Source organism: Corythoichthys intestinalis, chromosome 9 (genome assembly GCF_030265065.1).
Source record: "Corythoichthys intestinalis isolate RoL2023-P3 chromosome 9, ASM3026506v1, whole genome shotgun sequence".
In the NCBI taxonomy this organism is placed as follows: Eukaryota; Metazoa; Chordata; class Actinopteri; order Syngnathiformes; family Syngnathidae; genus Corythoichthys; species Corythoichthys intestinalis.
Genome location: NC_080403.1, coordinates 32,120,996 through 32,139,745, shown reverse-complemented (window position 1 = coordinate 32,139,745; position 18,750 = coordinate 32,120,996). Strand labels below are relative to the sequence as shown.

Here is an 18,750-nt window from a genome sequence, read left to right as displayed (position 1 = left end):
CTGCTCTGAGGTGACCTCTCTAGTTAGGATGATTAAAAAGTAGGTATCTTCCTTCCATCACATAACGACACAGACTGGCGATTCGCTTTGTGTGTCATGAGCAGACACACAGCAGAGACACTGTAGCCTGAGTAACACAAAACACACATATGGTCATTTTTAGAATAACTTCATGGTCCTGGGCTGCAGACAGTGCTCCATTGGCTATGGCCTCGGGATTAGGGGTGTTTCGAGCTTGCTCACATTCTGTGCATGGCACAGACACACACGTTGGAGGATGTCAATTATTTGTCCTAGTACTGGCTTTCCTACTACACATTACTAACATTGTGCACTCAACCATTTACACACTTTTACCCTTCTTTTCTTCCCTCTTCCTTTCATTTAGTTACTGGGTATCCCCTACCAAATAGGTGTACCCTCGGTAAAGGTAGAGAGCAACCCTACTTGTATTAGGTAGCATATACTGCATATTTAATTTTTTGGGTATCAGTATTCCTTCTGTTCTTCTATTCTCTTTGGCACCCCAGACCCCTTTCCTGGCAAGCTGCTTTCACTGAAGAAACAACACAATATAAACAACCATAATCAGAGGACAGTAAACTCCCAAGTGGCAAATTAAAACTGTGTACTCCAAGAAAGAAAAAAAAAAAGAATAGCTTCCTGACAAACGGCATGTTTTAGTAGTACAAAAAGGCTCAATTATTAATACGGTTCCTCCAAATGGCGTACCTCATGCTAAACGTCACTTCCGCTCATTAATATTCATGACGTCAGCAACTGCTGCTAAGGGGGACACGCTGCCGTTTGTCCCCAATAGTAAACGAATGGAAATACTGTACGAAGGAAATGTTTATAGAGCTAAGCCTACCAATTTTGTCCGAAAATGATGTCCTTGGTGCCAAATTAACTGGTAAAGTTGTGGAAGAACATACAAATGTTCAGTTAAAGAGATGACTTGAGTGTCGAGGGCTGAAAAAGAGCCGAGCTGAGCCACACCTTTTTCCTTACGCCACTGACAATGAAGTTCTCCTGTTTCAATAAGCTATCCTTAACCCCCATATGCCCTGTCTTTCTTATATATTATATCCTCTGGTTGTCTTACGTCTCTGACCGATCTTGGGGGTAATTTATATTGTTAGTTTTGTGTAGCGATCGCAAATGCTTCTCAGTGACAGCGAACGAACACTTTTAATGTTTTCATTAATAACAAATCTTAATTCTATTAATTTATTTACACTTCACCCTTGCTAAAGTTATTTCTTTACAACAGAAAAGGCAGTCAGATACCACTTCAATTTTTTTCAGGTCATTCATTGTCAGACAGAAGCAGCATGGCAAAACGTCACGCTAAAAAATAAGTAAAAATATCAAAATGGCTCAGCTCTTTTTGGGACGCTGTGGCAGGCAATGGGTTGGGATTGTCATTTGTAGGACCATGACCCCCAACGAAATTGTTACTGCATATGAACCTTGCTGGCGTTAAACCGGTCTTTCGGACGTCCGCACAAGCTGATCTATTGTTCACATTTTTTCCTTTGAGTCTTTGGTTTTGGGAAACGTATGAAGAAAACATCCTTCATATGTAGACGGTCGTAATGTCTAGAGTCGTTTGTACAAGTTCCATAGTAGCAGCGTTTGATCGGCATGTTCGTTTTTGAAAGACAACTGGAGAAAACGAACAGAAATATAATGGTTTGTATGCGAGTGCGTGTCTATAATGTCCAACTTCCGTTTTACAATGCAACGTCAGGGTCTAAAAATAGCATTCGTTCGGTATGCTATTGTGAGCCATTGTTGGAATGAAGACGCTCAGTAGTTAGATAGGTGAATTGATTAAAAAAATATATAAAAGAGCCGAACGTGCTATCTCACCAATTCAGCAGGTTAATATAACATTCTCAGTCTTTGCACGTGTTCATCAATTACTTGAAGACAAAACTGATATTGTTAGAAACAAATGTTTGTATTCGCTTCACAAGTTTTTCATGTGAAGTTTACGAGGTCTTGCATGCAAGATTATTCATTTGGGTTGCTACAGCCTCTTCAGTGCAGAAAATAAGACTGACATGTTTTTTTTTTCAAGTGAAACTTATTGCAATGCTTTTGGAGCATATCTGTGACTTATTTATTTATTTATTTATTTATTTATTTTACAATACAGTACTGTGAAAAATGAAAACTGTTATGATTTTGTTGCTCAACAACTAAGATGTGCAATTTTCATCACACACTCAAGCAATTATTTATTACAAGTCACAATATTCTCTGTCTGGTTATGCAATTAGAATGTGATTAACAATTTTACTTTAGACCCCTTTGGAGGTGTAATTTGCTAGTTTTGATAATTATACAAATATAACCCCCCTCCTTGACAAATTTTGCACACCACAGCGAAGCAGCTTACTTGCAAGCAGGCATTCAAGGACAGGCAGAACTGGGTCTTGGAGCTGAAGGCAGGCAGACATGTGTATTCTGGGCATTACATTGAGTAAAGGCACCTGAACTTCTACGTATCTGTCCAATTTCTACTTAATTTTGTCTGTAGTGGAAATTAAACCTTAGGTTCCAATGTAAAGCTCCATCCGGATGACCTACTGATGCCTCAGATTTGTGTTAATAGGTATTGAGCTCAGCGTAAAGGTAAGTCTGGCAATTAAGCCGTACCGTCAGTGACTGGACGGAAATCTGCTTTTTAACAAGATTGTTATGGCATTCGGTGTCTTAACCCAATTACTCGTGGTTTTAATTACAGTTGAGGTTTGTTGGCACGTGGATTGCTACAAAGTTCCAACCAACGGCTATAATTTGATTTCAACTTAATCCTATCAGAGTTCTCTAGAGCAGAAGTATAAAAGCTGAAGTTAAGTGTAAGTTGCGAGAAGGGGCAGTTGATCCTTGTGCAACAATAATGGCAGACGCCTGGGATAAACCACACTTTGCAGCCAGGCGGTATCAAGAGACTACAAGAGGGTCTGCATTTGCTTATACAAACAGCAACAATACCAGAGGTACAGAATTATATTGTTATTATTTTTATTTGTTAATTATATGCTTTGAATTATTTTATTTGGGAAGCTACAATATGAAGAAAGGACAATCTCGAGTCTAAAATACTGCACAATTTTCATTCCTTGAAAATAAAACACAATATTTAGGGGCGACCCTAGAGTGCTTATAGAGATTCTTTGAGTGATTGAACTTCAGTGACCTTTATATAAATGAATGTGCATGGAAGTGAAAGGCAATCTAACAGACTGTTTGTGTTCTTTTTTGTAATTCCCCAGATCCTTTTGAAGGTCCTAATTACCATATCGCCCCTCGATGGGTTTACAATGTTTCAACATGTTGGATGTTATTTGTGGTCGTTGCATCAGTATTCACAAATGGACTCGTCTTGGTGGCGACAGCAAAATTTAAGAAACTGCGTCACCCTCTCAATTGGATTCTGGTCAATCTTGCCATTGCTGATCTTGGAGAAACAGTTTTTGCCAGCACTATCAGCGTTTGCAACCAGTTTTTTGGCTATTTTATTCTGGGACACCCAATGTGCATATTTGAGGGTTTCACTGTCTCGACTTGTGGTAAGTCCTAAGAAAGGAATTCTGAGATAAAATGTTTAACTCTGTTTTCATTGGGATTACTGCTTTTTCATAGGTATCACCGCTCTTTGGTCCCTGACTATTATATCTTGGGAGAGATGGATAGTTGTATGCAAACCATTTGGAAATGTTAAATTTGATGGCAAATGGGCTACAGGTGGAATTGTGTTTTCCTGGGTCTGGTCAGCCGTATGGTGTGCGCCCCCAATCTTTGGATGGAGTAGGTATGATATCATTGTGCTACCACTGGTTATTCAGGGGACAAAGAAACCAACATTTATTATATAAACTCTACTTGTAGGTACTGGCCTCACGGATTAAAAACATCCTGCGGCCCTGATGTATTCAGTGGAAGTGAAGACCCTGGTGTTCAGTCCTATATGGTTGTTCTTATGATTACTTGTTGCTTGATTCCACTGGCCATCATTATATTGTGCTACTTTGCAGTGTGGTGGGCCATCCGAACTGTAAGTTTGTGAAATCGCATCGTAGTTCACAGCCTGAGTCTAACAGCGTCCATTTGTCTGTCGCAGGTTGCCATGCAGCAGAAGGAATCTGAGTCCACACAGAAAGCAGAGAGAGAAGTATCCAGGATGGTGGTCGTCATGATCCTTGCATACATTTTTTGCTGGGGACCATACACATTTTTTGCCTGCTTTGCCGCAGCAAATCCCGGATATGCTTTCCATCCTCTTGCTGCAGCAATGCCGGCATATTTCGCCAAAAGTGCAACTATCTACAACCCAATCATCTACGTTTTTATGAATCGACAGGTAATGAGCAACTTGTTCTGAATACAAAATCACTACTTTTTGACAAACCCTCTCCCCCCTTTCATCAGTTCCGGACATGCATCATGCAGCTCTTTGGCAAACAAGTAGATGATGGCTCAGAAGTATCTACGTCAAAGACAGAAGTCTCCTCTGTGGCTCCTGCATAAAGTCCTCTCTGAGTGAAGATTTGGGAATCAACATAATTTGTACACTGATGTTTAATATTTATTTTTGCTTACAAATGATGTCTAGTAAATATAGTTTTCTGGCAAATGAAAAATAAAATAAAAACATGCAGCAAATCCATCTATTATTTTCTTTTTATCACAGGAAGTTGTAGTGATCAAATGCTGAGCCACTCAGCTTTCATATTGAGATTTTATTTTATTTGTTTATTTTTTTTGCTATATTGTTCATTAGACTAATACATAGGCTAAACTTTTTAAAGTAAATAAACAAAACAACAACGACACACTGCCGGACTATTATTGTGTTTTGATTATAATGTACCTGTCAGTGGATTTACAACACCACAACTGAATTCACCAACAAACTAAGGGGAAGTACCGTATTAAAACTACCAGTTTGCGAAACATTTGTGACTTATAAATGACAATTAAGAAATATTTTGCTGGTCTGTGAGTGAACATTTCACTCATTTTGAAAAGGTTGACATTAGTATGACAAAATCAAAAAATCAAAAGCTTTCCTGTTAAACGTACAGTCAAAACACATAAAATTGATTATGTATTGGGCCTTTCAAATGATTACAGGCATATATATAGTACTTGTATTATTTGCTCTTTCCCACAGGGTAAAACTGGTGTTGAATACATAGGACTCAAGTTCTAAATCTCATTTGTTTAGGTTGATCAGGCAAAATTAGATAATGCAGTAATATTAAAAAAACAAAACATAAACTAAGGCTACAGAATATGAGAGGTTCAGCCTTTTTCTATTTAAATTTAAGTACATAAAATAAACGAAATAGTTGATATATGGCGGAAAACACAGACAAGACGGAAAAAGCAGTTTCTGCTCTTGCAACCCTCTATAAAATAAACTGCTGTATTTTAAGCCAAAAAAACTGTTGTGTTTGATAGAACAATATGTCTATATGCTGCCAGAGCAGATTCATGGCTCATTAAGCCCCCGAACTATTTTTAATTTGTCCCTTTTACCCTGGAAAGCCCCGTTTACAGACGTCGCGCAACCACTTTTGTTTCAACCAAGGCATAAAAAGAAGGTAAGTAATTCTATTTAATATTCAAAATGTCATCTTTAGCTTGGAATCATTATTCGATGTCCAATATTTCATTAAAAAAAAAAAAAAAAAAAAAACGACTTTAAAAAAATTATTCACTCGCATATTTTAAACTTTTAAACAAATTACGGCAGAATGAAAAAATTGGTGTCTGTAAAAAAGTCACGGATATCTGCCTCATAACTATCGCTTAATTGTATTTTTTTTTGTTACTTTGGCATTTTACTGATATGTTAGATGACAAATAATCGATCCAAACAAAGAAAAATTGAAAAAAGAAAAAAAAAACATTTAAAAGGGTAAATATATGAAAAAGAACATCTCGACCACTCCTTAATGTCTGCGATTTCTGCATCGCGACCCTTGTTATATTATCATGTTTCACCCATAAAATTCCCCAAAAATCCAGCTGTGGCCATTCACAGCTGTGTCTTGACACTCAGTGATACATGCTACATGGAGTTTTTGGATCGAAACAAGGTAAGTCTGTAATTCTGCTCTCGTGTGCTCTGACCTTCAGATAGGGTTTTGCTGTTTAAAAAACTTAAAAAAAAAAAAAAAAATTTTAATATGTTCCCTCCTGGTCAAAACTTTTCCTTCCCCAGAAAATTTAAATTTTAAACTTTCCAATGATGTATCACATGCATATCGGACAATTTTGAAAGTTGTTCAAATTGGGGGTCTCAGAACGGAACTTCAAGTCAGCTGAGTGTTTGTCGCCATATGTGTTTATAAAACAAAAAAGGAATCAGGCATCTAGGATTCTTAGAAGATGTCTGGGGGAGGGACAAGTGGTAAAAAATAGGAGGTCAGGGCCGTGGCTTGGAGGATCCTTCATGGGGCAAAGCGAGAGTATTGGAGAAGTTATTTTGTAAAGTTGGAGGCAAAATCCCGATTGGAGAGATGTTGTCTGCAGTCAAGCCTAGGCTGGAGGGGTGGGTGGTACAAGAAGGACTATTTCGGTTTTGGAGAAGTGGGTTGTGGTGGTGAAAAATAATGATGCCCCCGTCGACCCCAACCACCCCACACTTTCAGATGTATGATGCGTTGTAATGGGGGGGTCAGGAACTACATTATATAGCCCTGTGCATAGATTTCACCATCAGTTGACGAGACACAGGGCTCGGGGCCAATCCATAGAGGTCCAATATAAAAACAAACAAACTTAAAATTCAAATATTTTTAAAACCAAAGGTGCTAGCGACTTAAAACAAGAACAGGCACCTCCCTTAGGCATGAGCCTCCATGAGCAGCGGCATAAAAAAAAAAACTTAAAGACGTTCCCTAATAAAATCCTGATTAATTGTTTTTTATATATGTATAACAAAACTTAAAATGGCTGTAAAATTCTCAGATTTTACGCTGGGTGCACAAAAATAAAAAAATGCAGAGATAATCACCTACATTTTCAGGATCAATAGCAGTATTTAAAAGTTTTTGCCAGAAATAGCGACTTAATTTTTTTTTTTTTGTGTGTGCATTTTTGACCTAAGTTTTCAACAGCTAATAAATCACTCAATTTTCAAATCAGAAACTTAATACTCGAGGAAAGCATGCAGAATTATCTTTATTTTAATCAACAAAAGCTAATTTTGCATTTTCTATATACAATAACAACTTATTTAGGTTGAATTCCGATGTCACAATTGCCTTAGCATGTCTTGCCGGCTATCTGGCCCTCAGCGTTTTTAGATTGAAATATTACATAAAATAAAACACGTAAAAGTCGAATTTTTTTGTATGGAAGCAGAAATGTCTAAATGACGAGTTTTTTTGCTCCAAAACGCGCAGCTGGCCGAAAATTATATGAATGTATTTTTTAATTTGAATGATTATTTGAATGTAATTTAAATTTACACTATTGTGTATGATACAAAATCCAACATGGCGGCCATCACAAAACGAAGAGCTTTGTAAATTGAAAATTATTGTAAATAAATGTGTAAATCGCTCAATTCATGTAGCTCTGAACGTAAAACAGTCTACATTCTTGGTTAAAAGCAAAAAACTGGCAGTTACTGTATCATTCATTGTACGAAAAAATTTTAAGCCAAAGTTACGCTTTTTTCGATTAATTTCATTTTTTCCACAACGTTTCAAAGTGCACGCATGGTGTTATTTCATATAATAATTACCTTGAATCTTCGACCAACTCACTCTTGAGACACTCCTGCCTGCTTGTATGCACTAAAACTTTCGTCCTGTTCCCACCTAAATCCGGCGTAAGAGCGAAGCGTGTGTTTGATTTTATCGCAGTGAAAGCTTCCGTGACGCTCTGCCTGGCTGGGCCCCCTACGGAAAGCCGTGGCGCGATGTCTGTAGGAGCTGTCTCGTCAACTGATGGTGAAGTCTACTCCACCCCCCACGGAAACACCTGAATGAGTATGGAAGTGCTCAAGGTGTCAGATATTTAAAGTGAAAAGTGGAGCAAGTGTGAGGAAAAAAGGGAGGCTCCTGCAGGCCAAGCCCTGCCCATCGGAACAGACGGCCACTAGATGAAAGAAGGAGTGATGGGCCCCCATACACCCAGTGTCCACGACACCCCCCCAGGGGTCAGCCTGTTAGTGTTTAGACCATACGCCGTACTCTACATCAAATTGGTGTGCATGGCTGTCCCCCCAGGAGGAAGCCTCTTCTGAAGACGGTACACAAGAAATTCCGCAAACAGTTTGCTGAAGACATGTCAACAAAGCACATGGACTGGAACCATGTCCTATGGTCTGATGAGACAAAGATTAATTTGTTTGGTTCCGATGGTCTCAAGCATGAGTAGCGGCGATTAGGTGAGGAGTACAAAGATAAGTATGTCATGCCTACAGTCAAGCATGGTGGTGGGAATGATCCGCCCACCTCTTCAATCTCTGCAGCAATCCTGACAGCACTCCTGTAACGAGTCACATGACATTTTGGAGGGAAAATGACAAGCAGTACTCAATTTGGACATTTAGGGATGTACGTAGTTCCAATGCGGTGTACTCATTTTTGTTGCCAGGGGTTTAGATATTAATGGGTATATTTTGAATTATTTTGAGGGGAAAATAAATTAACTCTATTATATAAGCTGTACACAGACTAGTTTTCATTGTGTCAAAGTGTCATTTTGTCAGTGTTGTCCCATGAAAAGATATACTTAAATATCTGCAGAAATGCGAGGGGTGTACTCACTTTTGTGATACACTGTAAATGCAAACACTTTCAAAACAAACCTTTACAACGCCACTCTTTTTAAACTAATCCTCAAAGCAACAAAACTTGATTTGAAGCTTTTTTTTCTAATCAAATTACTCGAGTTAATTGATTAATCGTTGCAGCACTATATTTGTTGACAACTTAGTCATTTTGATAGTAGGCTAAAATAGCTAATATAGATACAAACATTTTTTTTGCAGCTCCAGAAATATTTGTTTTTTTGTTGTTGTTGTTTTTGTCCAATATGGCTCTTTCAACATTTTGGTTTGCCGACCCCTGGTGTAGGCTGTACAGCAGGGGAGAGACAAGGATGATTGCTGAGATGATGAGGGAGGGGGTCCTGTGGTTTTACTTTTATCGTCATATGGAGCATCATTTTGAGATGGGGAGGGCACTGATTACATTTTTACACATCAGGGCTACATTTCCAAATATGAACTGAAAAAGGGAGAAAAAACGGCATTCGGAAATGTAAAGAAGAAGGAGAAGTGTATTTTTTATTTTATGAACATGTAAAATGACTGTTCTGTTTTATTTTGAAATTCCGGAAGTTACGCACTCGCTGTTGCGCATGCTCATATTTTGACTGCACACGTGAACTCGGTGAGGCTGAAGACATGTCCAAATCCAGTGCGTAACACTTTTTCGTTTGACTTTTGTTACTAAAATCAGCCTGAAACGATCAAGAGCATTTAGTAATATCTCTTATGTGTATTTCGCAGAGCAAAAACGAGCTAAACGCCTTGGTTTTTTGGGGAAATATAAGGTACGTGCTCTTCTAACCTGTAGTGTGACGCTGTTGTCCGTCACAAACAAATTTGTTGAAGATTGATTTGATTCAGGTTTTTTTTTTTTTTTTTTAATATATATATAAATCATGTGTCACCCAAGTAAAACTCGGTCGGCATCTATTGTAGCGTGTCATATGTGTGTCGACTGGATGAGTCTGACATCGAATTTTCACATATTTCGCATGTTCCCTGTAAACAGAATAAAGATGGGAAAACTGCGGATGCTCACAAGGGGGCAAATTCTAAAGAACAGTCATCTGTGCAACATGGCAAGGACAGAAAGGCAGAAGAAATCAGAAAGCAAAGGGTAAAATCTTGTACCTCAAATAAGAGGTTAAACTGATATACTACTACAGATACAGAACACAAAATGTTACCCCATTCTTTTAACCTGTTAAGCTTCAAGAGTTCCAAGAAAAGCAGAAGATCTCCAGAGAACAACAGCTGATGAAGAGGAGGAACTTGCAAAGCTTTCAAAATGACATCCTACAGAGGCAAAGAGAGTTTGAGCAGCGGGTAAACAGTATAGTTTCAGAGATACAGACCATAATGTAAAGACTGCAAGTAATGTAACTGTTGTCTTCTCTATTTCCTTCTTGTTGTGTTGACAGGAAACAGAGATACAGAGTTTGGAAAAGCATGCGCACTTTGAAAATGAGAATTCAAGAAAGGCATACTACAGAGAATTTAAAAAGGTATACTGTATTAAAATGCGCGTTAGTGTCACATTTTAATAGATGTTTTAATTCCTGTCTTGAAGGTAGTAGAGGCTGCAGATGTAATCTTAGAAGTTCTGGATGCACGTGACCCACTGGGTTGCAGATGCCCTCAGGTTGAGCAGGCAGTAATTCAAAGTGGGACCAACAAAAAGATTGTTTTGGTGCTAAATAAAATTGGTAGGTTCAACTCGATGCATTTAATGAGTTTGCAGTAAATTTTAAATGCCTGGGGGGGAACTTGAATTTTACTTTGATCTATATCAATATGTCTGAACTATTATTATTATTCTGATTGCAGATTTAGTGGCAAAGGAAATTGTGGAGAAGTGGATTAAGTATCTGCGGAATGAGTTTCCCACAGTGGCTTTCAAGGCATCTACTCAGCAGCAGTCCAAAAACTTGGTAAATTTATTTATGTACAGTACTTATTTTCAGCACATAGTATAGAGCAGGGGTCATGAATTAAAAATCCTCTGGGTCCGAGATTAGAAAATTAAAACAATCTTGGGTCTGGAAATATTTTTAATGCTTCTTTTTTTCCCCAAAAATAAAGTATTTTTACGTGGCCATGCTGATAATTACAACATTCAAAAATGTAAATAAAATATAAAAGGTGCATAAAATAAAAAAGTGCTTTAATTGAATCATTAATTAGCAACATAAGAGCATGTTCAAGATTTCTTTTTAAATTGTGGATGCTGACAGGGGGATTTGCTAATTGCTTTATTTTTTGACAGACCTCTTCTTTTTGCTTTCCATCAACAAAGTTTCAGCAACTACATTCATACAATCTTTGACAATCGGAGCGTCACTGAAAGACTTTTTGCTTTGACCCAATATCCACGCTATTCTGAGGGAGAATTCATTTGCGCGTTGCTGTGCAGTGAATAAAAGAAGTACCATGAGCCTTGAGGTGCAATCATATTGAGCCCTTAATTCCGCTATTTTTTGAGAATGGATGGAAGAGTTCATAGGGAAACTTTGCACAAAAAAAAAAAAAAAAGCTGCGTGCTTCGTCTCATAGTGCCTTTTCAAATTGCTGCTTTTTACAAGCGGTACCGTCTCTGAATGAGTCTCAGATGAGGCATAGCGGTCTTGTGCTGCCGCCAGGTAAAACGAACAAAAATGTGTTTGTCCACTCCTCCTTAAACACTCTGTTTTCTGCATCAATCTTGCGTAGTTTTGAGCACGCCATTTGCCGTACCTTTTCGCCTCTTCCTCCAACTTTATTCGGCTCAGTTTGCCCTCATGCTGCTGTTTGCCATCTAGCCAGATGAGAGGCACTTTTCTTTGCTCGCGTGCCGACACAAGTGTGCCTCCTTAGTAATACATAAAAAGTTTAATGAATGTTTGAAGTACTTTTGGTGTATTTGATTTCTAATATATACATTAATATAGTGAATGTTTCAATTGGGTTTCATAATTAATGTACTTAATATAATATCAGCCTACAAAATCAGCCTTAGATGAAGGCAATTAGCTGAATTTTATTTTTTGTTTTAAATTGGTATCTGCTTCGGCGGCCCCAAATAATTGGCGAAAAATTGAAGGTGTCCTCGGAAATGTCCAGGGCAAGTCATGGGTGTGTGTGTATGGGTTTGGCAGAATTTTCATTAAAAAAAAAAAACCCTTTTCATTCTTTCCTTGTCACTGACAGATTATATGCCTTTATACTGCATTGTAGACTAACAGTAGTTTTGCATCTTGACATTGACAGAAACGCAGCAATGTATCAGTGACTCAAGCCAGCACAGAGCTCCTAAGCAGCAGTGCTTGTATTGGGGCAGACTGCTTGATGAAGCTACTCGGTAACTACTGCCGCAACCTTGACATAAAGACGGCCATCACTGTAGGTGTTGTAGGTAATCACACATGATCTTTACGTGTTGCATGGTGAGATTAACACTGTAGTACTCCTGTTACGGTGTAATACTGAGCTGTCATATATGCGATTTTCGTAATTCTTTTCAGAAGTAGTGAAGCAAATCAATACAGTCTGACTGACTAAAAATACTTGCAAGAAGTGGTAGTATCCACATAATACAATGCAGTTTTCCCAACAAAGAAAATCAAACAATATTTCTTTTGGAAAATGTTTAGTAAGGGGAACATTAATGCCGATGGAAGGCAGTTTCAGGAAAGATGGGAAGGAATACATGTTAGTCAAGGAAGAAGCAGACTACCTTGGCCTCTGTTGCAATGTTATTTATGGTAATACAAAGTAAGGAAATAATGTATAGATGGAAAATAACGGGATTGTGTGGATATTTCAGTGTTCACAATGATTGCTCAGTACAAAGGGAGAGGTGCTCATATTCCATGATGTTGAGGTTATTACTGTATATATATTTCACTTTTTGGCTTCCGTTCTTGTTTTCTTTTTTTAAAGGTTTTCCCAATGTTGGAAAGAGCAGTTTGATCAACAGTTTAAAACGTGCAAGAGCATGTAATGTTGGGGCGACTCCTGGTGTCACCAAGTGAGTAATTCAATAAAAGATGTTTTAATTGATCACACTGCATGGGTTATCCAGCTCATGTATTGGATATCATTTTGCAAGCAGTAATACATGTATTATGGTTGGCCAGTAAAGATGGACACATGAAAATCTTGACATCCATATGGTAACTTAGGCTCGGTTCATACTGCAGGTCTTAATGCACAATTCCGACTTTGTCATATCTGTTTTTTTTGCATGCCCGTTCAGACAGGCTTTGCCAGCAAGTATTGCATGCGCACTAATTCGCAGTCCAACACGCACTGAGCAAACGGACCCGTATGCGCAGAAGCATGAAAAAATTAACTACACATGTTGGCTGTAAGTCATTTCGGGTGATCATGTTTTGATTTCCAAAAAGAGAACATATAACAGACATTAATAATCCATGTTTAGTCTTATTTTCACAGTCTATATGGACTGATAGAACACATACACGCACTGTGCATGCATGATGCAAACACAAAAAGCCTTACGTGTGTGCATCAGTTTGCCCTGACTCGACCACGTATGCAAAACTGAAATATTGCTCATTTGGCGCACAGAAAGAAAATCGAGCATTATCAGGCTTATCCTTTTCTTCATTATATTTTTTTATGACTGTGGTCAAGCCTACCTCCTGCGTAAAAGCAGAGTTCAAGCTAGGCACTAACATTAATGCACAGCTACATCGCTGTCGTCCTGCATGACGCTCCCGCCATTTGCTGACGTAATTGCTGCATAAATTGCAGTATTGCTTGCATTGTTGCAGTATGTCACTACCCACTACTTCCTCTTCCTTAACTTAGCTGTTTTTTTGCACTGATTTATAACTGTTTTTATCTGGTATATCTTGCTCTGCACTTTAGCGCTAACATGACTTGACGCTGCTGTTGAATTTTTGTTGTACTTATGTCCAATACTGTGTCAATGATTACACTTTACACATGATTACCTACTTAGCTGTATGGATGCTCCAAACAAAGTTTCGTTCTGCTCTTTCTAACAACGACAATAAATATTCTGAATCTGAATTTCGATTTGGGAGACTTGACAGTTCAGACCGCCGCTACATTCTGGAAAAATGTGGCCCAGATCGGATTTAAAATGGTCAACTTCTATGCGACTAATCACATTCAGACCGTCAAGTTAATGCCTCACTCGAGTCGGAAAAACACAAAATAATAGGATTTGTGCATTTAGACCTGCGGTATGAACCTAGCCTAAGATTGTCACAATTATCATTGTATCACTATATTCATTAGAGAAGTCACAAATACACACTGAAAGAATCAAGACATTTTGAATACACAAACTATTGATTCAGGCACCCAATTTACTTGTAAAAGTTTTAAACAGAAATGACTAAGGCGGCAACTAAGTTCAGTCAAATGCTCATGAAGTGCTGTCCAGATATAAGTGTTTTATTCTATATCAGGATGAAATTTCACATATAGCAGATTTTAAAACAGCAATGACATGTTTTTAACGATGACTTTATTACATATTCAGGTGCCTTCAAGAAGTTCACTTGGACAAACACATTAAACTTCTTGATTGTCCTGGCATTGTTATGGCAACGTCAACAACTGATGCTGCAATGATTCTCCGTAATTGTGTGAAAATTGAACAGCTTGTTGATCCACTTCCACCTGTTGAAGCCATCCTCCGACGGTGCAACAAGGCACAGGTATGTTGTTTGAATTTCTTTCATCGACTGATGCAAATTTTAGTATTAAGCAGTAGAGGTGTGCGAAATTTCCGATTCTTAGATTATTCGCGATTCGGCCGTGTAAGATTCGAGAACGATTCACAAACATCCAAATTCTGATTATTGAAATATGTCAAGTAAAGCGGAAGTAAAACACGCTACACGCCCCGCGCGGTCTTCGGGACGTAATGAGGAACGGTGCGAGAGTACCTAAACATCATGCTTGTCATTACCCGGCCCCTCGGGAGATGCCAATGCTCAACTCACGTCTCTAGCTCAACTCATGCCGCGAGATAAAAAAAACAACAACATACCTGACTGCTGCCGACAGCTGCTACAAAGTACGTCCACATAATGGTACGGTAGATATCATATTATATAGGACTAGATGCTTTATAGACTCCGTGGCGTTAGCAGCACATGTACAAAAAGCTAGATGCGAGCATTAGTAAATGGCCGCCATCTTAAAGCAGTAGACTTCCCTGCAAGGCTGTTGTACCGAACCCTCCAAGCGGACCTAATTAACTTTTCATATAAAATACTCCTAAATCGTTAAAATATTGACTTGAATCTATCTTTAAAATAGTTTTAAAACTTTCACATGTCGAAAGTAGACAAAAGGGAAATTATGGAATAACGGGAGCAATTTTAACAACTTTATATACCCTACCCACCGACGTCACAAAACCACGTGCTCGCTGTATGGTTCCGCCCACTTGTCCGTCATTTTGTCTCTGTATTAGCATTGGTTTCAATTGATCGAGGAATTTAAAATGCATTTCATGGAAGACCCGGTGCTTTCTGATGCCGTAAACTCACTGGATGTGTTGCATAAAAGACGTTATGTGGAAAAGCTTCGTTCTATACAGTCGCCAGATCCATATTTGATGCCTAAATCGATGATTTTTGACCGGCTGCCTTCGCCATCTCTGCCTGACCCTGATATTTACAACTATCTTGTCCACACAAAATCAGCCTATTCTCACGAAAGTTTGAAAAACTTTAAGAGCTTGGAGGCTTATAAATGCTACGTTGCTGGTTGGGTGAAACAGGTCCTCGTACACGAAAATTCGGCAGGAATCTTGTGCTCGGAAGGTGAGTTACGAAATTTTCAATTCAAAATCTTTTGTTCTTGCTAACATCCACTGTCAAGTCTAATGTATTTCATGTCATTTGTCAATGGAGCTAGGGCTTTTAATGTTTATATGGTTTAGCGATAGCACTCTCACTACATACATACGTGTATGCTGTCGGCGATTAGCCTAGCAATGATCTTAATTGTGGTTGTCAGCCCAAAACCCTCTAAATATATATTAAATGCATCTTACCAGATATAAAATGACGACTACATAATCTGTGGTAATCGTTTGGAGCCCAGTTTTCTCGTCGAATTGCAGCAGCCCATCTCGCTCTCTCCTCTCCGTGTCTCTCGGAATCCGGTAGAACTTCAAGTCTCTCCGTCTATCTTCTCTGTTATTGCAACCGACCGCCACACACGCCTTCACCATTTTGATTATTAATGTTAACGAGCAGAAAAACACGCCGTAAATAGGAGGAATGTACGTAGCCGTAACAGGTCAACACGATGTGTTGACGGACAAGTGGGCGGCACCAGTCAGGAGAGCGGAGTTGTGACGTCACGTGGGTAGGGTCTATTGGTTGATTCACAACATTAAATTAATTGAATGTAGTTTAAAGCTGCTGATACAGAATGGGGATTTGAGTATATTATTTATTGTTTTTAACTGTTAACTTGATACTGAAATAGTAGTTTATTGAAGCCTGCGAGGCTTTAAATTTTTTTTTTTTTTTTTACAGTTTTTGTAACTAATGTACAAAACATTAAAATCAGCTAATAGCGGGGGGGTTATCAATAATCGATTCATAATCGAATCGTAGCCTCTGAATCGTAATTGTAATCGAATCGTTAGGTGCCCAAAGATTCCCACCTCTATTAAGCAGTAATATATGTACACTAGCCCTGACAATTATTTTCATGGATTTTACAGATACTCCAGCACTACGGCATACCTGACTTTCACACCGCTCTGGAGTTCTTGGCATTGCTTGCGCGGCGCCAAGGCAAATTAAAAAAGGGTGGACTGCCTGACACTGACAAAGCAGCAAAAAGCGTATTAATGGACTGGACAGGGTGAGCCAAATGTTTTGCTTTTTTATACCTTACAGATTTTAGAATATATAAGTGTTAATTGCAGTGTTCTTTAGGGGAAGAATCACCTATTTCACACACCCTCCTGAGACGCACACGCTTCCTACGCATGTCAGCGCCGAGATTGTAACAGAGATGGGTAAAGCATTTGACTGGGATGAACTTGAAAAAGGAAATCAGGAAGTTCTTGCAGGTAACAATACTCTTTTGATCTTAATTTGACTATAGTATTTGCTGTGGGAATATAAAATTGCTAGGTGAAGAATAATTACGCAACACACATAATGTACATTTATTTAAATTAGGAGTGTCTGTTTCACAAGAAATGTAGTTTGGTTTATGAAAGAAATTAAACAATGCAGTAGGTCACCCCTGTTTTTAATTTGCACTGTGATATTGGGGAATGAATCTTTTGAATGGCTCATTAACATGAATGATAAGATTCGTCACATTTTGTTGGGAGTCGGTCTTTTCTCGCTCCCTGTTTTTATCCATCCCTGAAATATTCACACAAGCTCAACTTGTGGGACTGACAAGTAACCACTCAAGAAGTTGTTGTTGTTGTTCTTATGGAAATTTAATTTGAAGACCTACTACTCAGTTTTTCATGAACTAATAGTCTTGAAACTGGGTAATTTTGTAGAATGGGCAAATATCTATTAGGGTCTCAGAATCGATTTTATTTTTTTAATCAGGACTGATTAATTGTGGACTTATATTTGCCTGTAGGTTATGAGTTATTTTCTCCATTTTATTGGAGATATGGTTCCCTAATATATGTCGTTTTTTGTTTTCTATGTATATATTGCGTCAGACATTTTTCTACAAAAGGAGACAAAAAAGCACAAATACCAGACTATGGTGTTACTGGCTGACAACTTGGTTTGTTTTTTAACAGCTCCTTTAATCTGTATCATATAATTTTAATATAGTTTTGATTTTTTTTTTTCAGAATGTTGTGTGTACTGTTTGCACTGAAAGCTTTTGCATGGAACTTAGCTGTAGCCTGTTTTATTGTTCATTGTGTATGAGTTTAGATGCTGCATGAATAGTAGTGGTTTTACACACATTATGCAAAGGGTAACACACAATTTGTGCATTAAAAGGCATTCAGACCTACAATTCTGCGTATCCAAGCAACAGGTAAAAATAAAAATAAATGAATGAAGCTAAATGAGCCAGTTTTTTTTTCTTTTTTAAACAGCTCCTTGACGTGAACGGATCCTAAATAGCCAGCTCCCTCTGAAGAGTCATAAATCCCATCCGTCTTATGTTTTAGATTCATCTATTTCTGATGTTCAAATGGGATTCTGCATCGAAACCATGGGAATGACGAATGGTAACCAGGCTCAAACACTTTCTATCCAAGAAATGGAAGAGTCTGTGTGGGAGTCAGACTTTAAAAATGCAACTGAATCCATGGAGGATGATCAGGATCCAGAGGTGTAAAGACATTTGATCCTTTATAAGGGCAGAAATTACTGTCAAATTCAATCTGTAGAATTTGGTTTACTTTTGGTTTACTCTTAATTTAAAGGTCTGTTTTGTAACAATAATAATAAACCATGCTAAATAAGTGTTATCATTTTTCTAACAGTTTGGACCAATGACTGTGGAGATAAAATCTCAGAAGTTGAAGAGTAGCTTGCCTGAAACTGATCTTGCTCGTAAGGCTCCAGATTTGAAGGACATTTTAAATGTAGATCCGTTACAACAAGGTCAGGCACTGCTGGCTGCTGGCAAAAAGCGGAAGAAGCAACAGAAAAGAGCTGGTTGGTGTCTTAACTTACATAGATATTATTTTCTGTACCTATGTCTAACGTGATCTATTTTCTATTTCTTCTACAGACAAACTTGCTACCAAACTCTCAGACACTCTCATATCTGCAATGGATTTCTCATTTTGTGACAGCTGATTAAAGGACAGGATTGTCTCAAACAAGTCTTATGTAGTGTTTTCTGTGTTCTGTGACATTTAGCACACACTTTAACACGTTAAACAAGTCTGGAAGAATCATTTAGAAGTAAAAATGGTTCTGGCATTCCTACAGTCAACA

General features: G+C 38.2%; 2 protein-coding genes across 2 annotated transcripts; both read left to right on the top strand.

The window, feature by feature from the left end:
* Positions 1 to 2,844: 2,844 nt before the first annotated feature.
* On the top strand, positions 2,845 to 4,789 carry LOC130921610 (red-sensitive opsin). Its single transcript, XM_057845693.1, has 6 exons — positions 2,845 to 3,011; positions 3,288 to 3,584; positions 3,658 to 3,826; positions 3,904 to 4,069; positions 4,136 to 4,375; positions 4,444 to 4,789. Exons 1-6 carry the CDS (start codon positions 2,912 to 2,914, stop codon positions 4,540 to 4,542), a joined length of 1,071 nt encoding a protein of 356 aa, XP_057701676.1. The 5' UTR covers positions 2,845 to 2,911; the 3' UTR covers positions 4,543 to 4,789.
* Positions 4,790 to 9,360: 4,571 nt separating this feature from the next.
* Positions 9,361 to 18,700, top strand: gnl3l (G protein nucleolar 3 like). The gene is made up of 15 exons (XM_057846621.1): positions 9,361 to 9,458; positions 9,551 to 9,594; positions 9,819 to 9,926; positions 10,019 to 10,135; positions 10,231 to 10,314; positions 10,380 to 10,515; positions 10,637 to 10,740; positions 12,056 to 12,200; positions 12,728 to 12,815; positions 14,325 to 14,502; positions 16,533 to 16,675; positions 16,750 to 16,886; positions 17,973 to 18,136; positions 18,291 to 18,465; positions 18,542 to 18,700. Exons 1-15 carry the CDS (start codon positions 9,446 to 9,448, stop codon positions 18,607 to 18,609), a joined length of 1,704 nt encoding a protein of 567 aa, XP_057702604.1. The 5' UTR covers positions 9,361 to 9,445; the 3' UTR covers positions 18,610 to 18,700.
* The last annotated feature ends 50 nt before the right edge of the window (positions 18,701 to 18,750 follow it).